Source organism: Ziziphus jujuba, chromosome 5, assembly GCF_031755915.1.
Source record: "Ziziphus jujuba cultivar Dongzao chromosome 5, ASM3175591v1".
NCBI lineage: Eukaryota > Viridiplantae > Streptophyta > Magnoliopsida > Rosales > Rhamnaceae > Ziziphus > Ziziphus jujuba.
Genome location: NC_083383.1, coordinates 2,797,516 through 2,806,251, shown reverse-complemented (window position 1 = coordinate 2,806,251; position 8,736 = coordinate 2,797,516). Strand labels below are relative to the sequence as shown.

Sequence of the window (8,736 nt, the reverse complement as noted above, 5' to 3'; positions counted from 1 at the left end):
CTGGTTCTAAACTTCTAATGCATTGCATGATTCGCAAAATGCTATCACTCAGAAACTTGGGACATTGATTTTAGTTCATGTAGTGAGGACTCAAAATGGATGTAGCTTGGAAACTGCGATTCATCGTATACTGCCAAATACCAATAACTAACTGCCATTCGATGGTATGTAATTTGGCACGTAGTTATTGATTATTCACAGAATACAGAAAAATTGGACTCTATGATGTGAGTAACTAGATATCTTTTTTATATATTGTTGAAATATCATTTATTATAAAAGTTCAAACGGATAGAAAATACGTTTTTATTTCATTTGTATATATATTTTTTAATATTTTCTTTCACATATAGATTTTTTTTTTTTAGATTTTTTTAGATTCTTATATATATTGTTAATTTTTTGGATGAAATTATTGAATTTTGAACATAGAACCTATTGAATTTCTATGTTAAAGTACCTCACTATATATTGCTAAATTCTTCTTTCATTTAACCAAGAGAAAAAAAAAAGAAATAGAAATAAAAAAGGACAAACTGAGAAAAAAAAAAAAAACCATCGATTTAAGTATCTCATTGAATAGAGAGGAACAATTCAAAGCAAAGTTTTTTTTTTTTTCTTTTTTTCTCTCTCACGATGACCAGCCATATTACAATATCTATGAACCCACTGAAAGAACAACAATCAAAAGAATTAGCAACATATAAAAAAAAGCTTTTGGACTATGGTGCAGGTTCATTAAGAAATATTGGATTTTTTTTTTTTAAATCTTATTTAGTGCAAACTAATGATTTATTAAAAAGAAAAATTAAAAAACCAAAATCCGAAACACAAACATTACTAAGTATTGGGTTTCGTACTTAGGTAATGATGAGAGCCCGGCGAGAGGAAGTAGGAAAAAAGTTGTGAAAGAAAGATAATGGAAGTGAAGTAGGACCAAAAAAAAAAAAAAAAAAAAAAAAAAAAAAAAAAAAAGGGGGGAAATAAAACGGAAATTTTATTAGTTTCGGCTAATAATAACAATAATAATAATATCCATGTAATTTCTCCGTGTATTAAGACTTAACGGCTCTGTTTACTCCTACTGTCGAAATCTTGTAGACGCTGCCTTCGACCTCTATATAAACGCGTGCTCCCCCTATGGCTTTCATGAGTCGAATTCGGCATCTCACAAAGTATATCTATATACTAACTACTTAACACTACCACGATCCACGAGGAAGACTCTGACAAAAAATGGTTTCAACTGTTTTTTATGTTTTCATCTTTCTCCTTGCTCTGCTTTCATATATTTTTATTAAAAGAAACAACAGAGAACCCCATAAGCGACTTAAGCTCCCTCCTGGTTCCATGGGTTGGCCTTACATAGGCGAGACTCTTAAGCTTTATTCTCAAGACCCTAACTCCTTTTTTGCTGCAAAGCAGAAAAGGTCTCTCTACCTCTCTCCTCTTTCTAATTTTAATTAATTATCCAAAACGTGTTTCTGTTTTTCTATTTTTATTATTATTTATTTTTATTTACTTATTCGGTAGCTACTAGCTAGTGCATGAATTTGAATACGGTGGAGTTGTTTTTTCTTATTATCATTTGGTTTATAGGTATGGAGAAATTTTCAAGACCCATATTCTTGGTTGCAAGTGTATTATGCTGGCTAGCCCAGAAGCAGCAAAGTTCGTGCTGGTTACCCAAGCTCACTTATTCAAACCCACGTACCCAAAAAGCAAAGAACGTTTAATTGGACCATCCGCACTGTTTTTCCACCAGGGTGATTATCATATCCGATTAAGGAAGCTTGTTCAGGGTTCTCTCTCCCTCGTTGCCATTCGAAATCTCGTTTCCGATATCCAAGCCATAGCCGTCTCTGCTTCTGACTCCTGGGTCAGCGGCCAAATCATTAGCACCTTTCATGAAATGAAAAGGGTACGTTTATATAACTATTAGGCGCTTCATCAATTAGTCCTCATCTTCTAACACAAATGATTGCCCCGATTTTAGTTTTATATTATATATATATATATATATATATATATTTGATGCTTTGCGCTCTAAAATACTCCTCTGACTCTGACCTGGCCTTTTTTATTGTTTTGTTCTTAAAGTAAAAGTTCATCACATAATTTTATATTCCCCGATCGATATAAACAAATGGGCTAGCTGACTGACTTTGTATATTGGTCTTTGTCCTTGTTTCTGACTGACTTTGTCCATTTATAATCGAGGCATCGCAGTATTCTTTCGAAGTGGGCATACTAGCAATTTTCGGCCATTTGGAAGAGCGTTACAGAGAAGAGCTCAAGAAGAACTATAGCATAGTGGATAGAGGCTACAATTCTTTCCCTACAAACATCCCGGGAACTCCATACAAAAAGGCACTTTTGGTAATTAATTTTGGTACATAATTATCGTATACATATATTATTAACTAAATTCCAAGCCGGTTTGTTCTGTTGCACTAAAACTTTTAATTATTACTAAAACCTGCATAGGCAAGAAAGAGGCTGAGTAAGATTCTGAGTGAGATAATTTCAGAGAGGAAGGAAAAGAGGTTGCTTGAAAAGGATCTGTTAGGTTGCTTATTGAATTCCAAGGACGAGAAAGGCCAAGTCCTAACTGATGAACAATTGGCGGATAACATTATCGGAGTGCTTTTTGCTGCGCAAGACACTACTGCCAGTGTCATGACCTGGATTGTCAAGTACCTTCACGACCACCCGAAACTTCTAGAGGCTGTGAAGGTACATTCATATTCATATATACCTCATGATCAAATCTAATTACTGGTTGGAATAGTCGGCCGTATATCATCCGCGCGTTCTAGAACCAAATACCCCTCCATTTTTTTTTATTTTTATTTTTTGTCTTTTTGTTTAAATTTTGTAGTTAGCCGAATATTATAGTTTAATGACAATATATACTGTTAAATTTGCAGGCTGAGCAGAAGGAGATTGGTAAATTTAACGATTTAAACAACTTGCCTTTGAGTTGGACACAGACCAGAAAAATGCCAGTATCTTACAAGGTGTGATTTATATGAATAAGCTATATATGTATTGTTTTCATACATATTTGACAAAACAGAGTCAAATTAACCAGATGAAACTGTTTACTAAATCAGGTTGTTTTAGAAAGCTTGAGGATGGCGAGCATTATATCTTTCACTTTTAGAGAGGCAGTTGATGATGTGGAATACAAGGGTAAGTTAAAAATATTGGATTACCAATATCAAGATGTACTTGGTTTTTTTATTTTCTTTTTTAATTTTATTTTTTTCCATAAAAATTTAAATGGGTTTTTTTTAAAAAAAAAAAAAAAAAAAACTGACTGATGTTGAAACTTTGGTAACAGGGTACCTGATTCCTAAAGGCTGGAAGGTAATGCCTTTATTCCGGAACATTCATCACAATCCAGAATTTTTCACCGATCCTCAGAAATTCGACCCATCAAGATTCGAGGTAAATATATATGTATGACCTATCTTAAATTCTGTCGTGGCTAAATACGCAACTGTTTCTAAACAATTTATTTTCTCCAGTTTATCTTGCCAGTTTTTAATTCAAAAAAAGCTAAAAGGTCTTTGTTAAGATTCTGAAGAAAAGGAATATGATCGAGATTTTCTCAAAATGATGGTTTATTCAGGTGCCACCAAAACCCAATACGTTTATGCCATTTGGCAGTGGAGTACATGCCTGCCCTGGAAATGAACTTGCCAAACTGGAAATACTGACTATGGTGCACCATTTAGTCACCAAGTTCAGGTACTGTATTTTTGGTAAAAGTTCAGTATTTTTATGCAGCATCTTTCATAATGATGATGATGTACACAAAATCTTGTAATTAAAACAACTTGCCATCTTATTAAATATTAATTACTACAACACCTCATCAATACATTGTAAACTTTATTATGCATGAGCTTCATATGTCACATCATTGCGTGGCTGTCGTATTAATTATTTAATTTATCAATCATGGCCGGGGTAATCGGACGTAAAAAGAGTTACATCAACTTCGTTATCAAAAATAAGATTTTTTTTTTTTTAATACATCAACTTGATTAGATCAAATTAATATGATTTTTGTCGTATTAAATTTTAGAAAGAGAAAGCTTCAATAAGAAAATGAAAATTTTTGTGACGTAAATTAATTGCTAACAACAACCGGAACTCCGTTGGTGTTATTGTTTCAGGTGGGAAGTAGTGGGATCCGAAAGTGGGATTCAATATGGCCCATTTCCAGTGCCTCAGGAAGGACTCCCAGCGAGATTTTGGAGAGAATCTTCAAGCTAGTAGGAAAAGCATTGGCATTACTGTTTTGGGAAATGCTATCCCCTCCAAACGTTGACCCTTTTCTCTCTCTCTCTCTCTCTCTTTTTTTTGGTTTTCCCATTCTTAGTTACCTTTGGCTAAGCAACTTTCTTTCCCATTCTTCTACAATGTCTATGCCATCCCATTCTAATAGTATTAAATTGGGGATGGCGGTAATTATTTGGCTGCTTTTTTAGTAATTTTCTCATTTTGCTATTGTAATCTTTCTTCCAAGTAGAAGAAGTTTGACATTGATCAGCTTTTTCCTTTTTTGGCTTAACCTTCGTCTGTTTCAGTTGTACAATTAATTTCAAGTGCACTCTAAAGACGTTGAAAATATTTCAAAACCACGTATATCCAAACTTATATATAATATTTAACTTTCACGACAGGATTCAGAATCAAATAAAATTGGCATATGAAAATGGCATTTTGTCCATTTTCGTCCAACTGTCTCTTCTAATTAAGCGTTCGAAATTGTACATCTAGAAGAATTCCTTATTTGTTTTCCTATAGAATCAAATACGTGGCTCTGATCACGTGTCTTTACTAGAGTTTTTTAGAGGCTATGAGAGAGCCACGTGTAGCTGCCGTGATTAGTCAAGTAAAAAATCAAATACCAAAAGCTTAAACCGATTGAAAAATCAATTTTCATTTAATTTATATTTTTCTTTAATAATATCAGGCAAGTAGGCACCATCTAAGAGATACGGTATCATTTTAATATAATACTCGTTTTTGTTTTCCACTCATGGACCCCACCAGGATGTTGCTATAAGAGCTTGCTATTTTGTATCCTATGGATCCCTTACCATGCAGTCACCCAATCCAACCCGTTGATCTATCTGATTCTGACTTGGATGATGTTGTATAATTAATTCGGCTTTCGGCGCTTGGTGGACAAAATTTGATTTTCATCTCTAAAAAAGAAATTTGACATATGGAAATGTTTTTGTCTTTTCTTGGCAGCTTTACAGTTCATACAGAAATAATTGCTTCTAATCATTCTTAGCTGTAACAAATTTGATCCAAATGGTCCTTTCAAGAAATTAGCTTTAACAAATTTGATCCGAATGGTCTTTTCAAGAAATCACCTGCGTCACAAGATGCGTCAACCTCTTCTACAATCAGCAAGTAAATCCAAGGGTGAAATAAAAGGGAGCTAAAGTGTAATTATCCAAAATCATGTAGGCTGTCACACTTTGCCAGTGTTAGGCCTAAACTTTCCAGGAAACATAAGTAGGAAATGATTTGATATCCCAGGTTTTTACATTCCATCTTAATTTTTTACCATAATCATGAACATTAAAGCTATTCTTGATTTGGACAGAACTTAGTTATGACCAGGTAGTCCAGTATTTACAGCGAGCTATTTGATCAAATTAATAAATGTCCTAGACATTTAACATATATTACATGCAAGACTAGACAGCATGAAGCTCAGCTGCACAGCAAATGAACACAAAAAGAAGAGAGAGTTTGGAAGTTTCAATATGCGCGCAAATTTTTGTCGGATAATGTACAACCTATGTATTATATTAACCAAAGTGACACAATCTAAAGCACTCAGATTACATCGCCCACTCTGTCAGGGCCTTATAATTATTTTACAGAATCGAAATCTTGAAAACTGAACCTCATCACTTTACACACCTTGAGACGCAGGAGATGTGTATTTACGAATGGCTTCAGTAATCCTTTCTTTGTCTCTGGTTGGGAAGGCTTCCAATAGGACCCCGTTTTTATAGAAATGGAAAAGGGGGACCGTCTACATAAGTTCATTGTATAATACTAAAATTAATAAACCATGCAAAGATATATAGAACATAACAAATCAAGTAGATAGATTTAAAAGCTCTTGTTTCAATCATGTATCAGCTAAGGTTGATCACAAATGTAAATGAAAATCTTTCAACTTATCGAAAGAACTTCCATGAATGCACGCTTAACATCCTTTATCCTTAATACTAGAAATCCAATTTAGCAAATAAGAACGAAAAATAGCTCATACCAGAAATGTTACCTTAATTCGAAGTCGTTCGGCAACCTCAGATTGCTCATCGTACTCATCAATCACCTGCAGTGTATTTAGAAACTTAACATCTGATATCTTGTTGATAAAGGAAAGTTTAATATGCAAAATTTGAAAATCAACAAAGGGAAAGGACAAGCCTTCATGTCCTTCTGACTGAACATTAGTTGAAGAGGGTATAAATTAAATGTCTATACATTTAATTCAAAACCAGACAAGTTGAACTCTTATAGACCACTCACATTATGCTTTAAGAAGATTACTGCAGCTTCTTGGTCTCCAGATCCCCTGCATAACTTCGCAAACCCCTGTTCTATGTACTTGCAACTACCGCAAGAAGTGCGATAAAAATCTACCACCACTAAAGAATCAGTCTCTTTGGCCTTATTAAGAATTCTAAAGAACTCATCATCAGTCTTGAATTCTCTAACGCACTCAACCGGACACAGATCATCATCTTCGTCGGACACTTCTTCTGAATTCACATCTGCCACTTTGACCCTTACATATCTTTTGTGGCTAAATTTTATTAACTCCAAATGGGTAGTTTTGATGCTGGAAGAAATCCTGCCCTTCATAAGACATAATCTCAAACGAAATCTCTCTGGAAGGGAGCTAGAAACTATAGAAAGCTGCCTGTTCGAGTTTGTTCCAAAATTGATCGATGCCTTGCTATAAACATTATGCCTTTGCATGACAGCTAACACAAATTTCTGAAACAGTCTGTATAATGCAGATTTTACTGTGTTTTGTACACAATTTCCTACCTATTTTAATACCTTCTACCTGCTCATGCCAAAACATTGACGTAGGAACATTAAAGCCTCTTTCTATTTAGAAAAAAATTATATTTGTAAAAAGAATCCAAACTTCAATTAATCTTGCATAATTATGGATCATGGAGTATGAATTTATATTTGTAAAAAGAATCCAAACTTCAAATTAATCTTGCATAGTTATGGATCATGGAGTATGTGCATCCAAGGCTTGCACTAGTAACTTCGATTTATATTATCTATCATGTTTGCTAAGGATTTGAAGTAACTTCGGTTGAAGTTCTTGAGGGGATACAATTGAAGTTACTTACAAATAGTCCAAAGATACAAATTCAAGTTGTGGAGGGAATTCAGCACCCAATGATAACATAGTGACAGAACATCAATTGAAGATCAATAGGAGACAAGTCACAAGCAAATGGTTTAGGGGTAATTCCATAATTTCCATTGCATATCAAATTGTAATAAATAAATAAAAAATTGACTTTTTATAATAACTAATTAATTAGATAAGCGCAAAATGTTAGCCGATCAGATTTCTAACCTACCGTAGTGAAATCCATTAAAAATCTAGAGATACAAATCAACGACCCCCTTACCCTGCATTTTCAGTAGCGTAAAGCACAAAAGTTAACGAGCTCATGCAGAAATATAATTGAATGCCGCCTAAACACACTAACGTTTGCATAGCAGACGACCCACATCAAAACTAAACATTCACTTCACTCCCAGTCTGAATCACATAGAAACAGCTTGACACGTTTATCAAGCAACAAGCAGAAGCTAGTTCATATAGCATATCATAGTGACACACATACAAACACACACAAAGCAAGAGGAGAAAAACAAGAGGAATTGAAGGAGAGCAACAAGGTAATCTCAGTTGCGATCGACGAAATCGTGAACCGAAGAGGAAGTTGGCGCTTACCTTCGGCTCTAAGCGTGTTGTTTGCCGTATCTGAATTCACAAAATATCTGCGAATCACAACAGGACACGATGTGCTGCCATATCGCTTCACTGTATATAAAATATTATATATATGCTCCTATCCAGCCCATTAAAGATTAATTTGGACCCTGCTTAGAAGTTTGTTGGCCCAGAATGGCCCAGTATGACTTCAATTGGATTCCAGCTCATGGGTGAACAGACAAAATAAAACTGAAGCCCACAAATCAGATTCAATTATCAGCCCAAAAGTTGCATGTTTTCCTGCAAAGAAAAATATTTCAAATGAGTTTGATACAGTGGTAAATCTCTCATGCTTATAGCATGAAATTATAGTTTTAAATATGTCTCACGATTTTCAAGCATCATAAAACTTCTATATGTTTGTTTTATGAAAAAAGGAAAAACTTATTTTATTAAAAAAAAAAGAAAAAAAAGAAAACCCAAACAATTTTCATGTTAGATAGCAGACATGGGCGTCAAAAGGATAATTACGAGATAAAAACCGTTACTTCCTCTAAATCCAAGTTCCAATTCCATATTTTATCAACCAAAAAAAAAAAAAAAAAAAAGTTCCAATTCGATACACCAATCATTAAAATTGAAAGTAAACATAGTGCAAATTAAGTTTATGGGGCCGAAAGAAAGTAAAGAACATTATTTTCTTTGCTATATCT

The 8,736-nt window shown here is 34.0% G+C and overlaps 2 protein-coding genes across 5 annotated transcripts; one reads left to right on the top strand and one right to left on the bottom strand.

Annotated features, from left to right (window-relative positions):
• Positions 1–1,104: 1,104 nt before the first annotated feature.
• On the top strand, positions 1,105–4,585 carry LOC107419950 (abscisic acid 8'-hydroxylase CYP707A1). 3 transcript variants are annotated; one of them, XM_060817211.1, is made up of 9 exons: positions 1,105–1,239; positions 1,600–1,921; positions 2,230–2,379; positions 2,488–2,736; positions 2,931–3,020; positions 3,117–3,195; positions 3,347–3,453; positions 3,638–3,756; positions 4,188–4,585. In XM_060817211.1, the coding sequence occupies exons 2-9, from the start codon at positions 1,646–1,648 to the stop codon at positions 4,285–4,287; spliced, it is 1,170 nt and encodes a 389-aa protein (XP_060673194.1). In that variant the 5' UTR covers positions 1,105–1,239; positions 1,600–1,645; the 3' UTR covers positions 4,288–4,585. The 3 variants fall into 3 exon arrangements, with proteins under 3 accessions (XP_060673194.1, XP_024930223.3, XP_048331472.2); XM_048475515.2 differs by having other exon boundaries at positions 1,123–1,430; XM_025074455.3 differs by lacking the exon at positions 4,188–4,585 and having other exon boundaries at positions 1,110–1,430; positions 3,534–3,659.
• A 1,176-nt stretch (positions 4,586–5,761) lies between these two features.
• Positions 5,762–8,515, bottom strand: LOC125422915 (thioredoxin-like 4, chloroplastic). Of its 2 annotated transcripts, none has more exons than XM_048475516.2 (4): positions 8,042–8,515; positions 6,580–7,123; positions 6,329–6,382; positions 5,762–6,073 (listed from the first exon to the last, which is right to left on the bottom strand). In XM_048475516.2, exons 2-4 carry the CDS (start codon positions 7,030–7,032, stop codon positions 5,951–5,953), a joined length of 630 nt encoding a protein of 209 aa, XP_048331473.1. In that variant the 5' UTR covers positions 7,033–7,123; positions 8,042–8,515; the 3' UTR covers positions 5,762–5,950. The 2 variants fall into 2 exon arrangements, with proteins under 2 accessions (XP_048331473.1, XP_048331474.1); XM_048475517.2 differs by lacking the exon at positions 8,042–8,515 and adding an exon at positions 7,713–8,035.
• Positions 8,516–8,736: the final 221 nt, after the last annotated feature.

Excerpts from the sequence above, each read along its gene's own strand:
- LOC107419950 (XM_048475515.2), top strand. The coding sequence starts at position 1,237 with ATGGTTTCAACTGTTTTTTATGTTTTCATCTTTCTCCTTGCTCTGCTT. Across the intron at positions 2,737-2,930 it reads AACTTCTAGAGGCTGTGAAG|GCTGAGCAGAAGGAGATTGG; the intron begins GTACATTCATAT and ends TTAAATTTGCAG. Across the intron at positions 3,196-3,346 it reads TGATGATGTGGAATACAAGG|GGTACCTGATTCCTAAAGGC; the intron begins GTAAGTTAAAAA and ends CTTTGGTAACAG.
- LOC125422915 (XM_048475516.2), bottom strand. The coding sequence starts at position 7,032 with ATGCAAAGGCATAATGTTTATAGCAAGGCATCGATCAATTTTGGAACA. Across the intron at positions 6,383-6,579 it reads TAATCTTCTTAAAGCATAAT|GTGATTGATGAGTACGATGA; the intron begins GTGAGTGGTCTA and ends AATACACTGCAG. Across the intron at positions 6,074-6,328 it reads CCGAACGACTTCGAATTAAG|ACGGTCCCCCTTTTCCATTT; the intron begins GTAACATTTCTG and ends GAACTTATGTAG.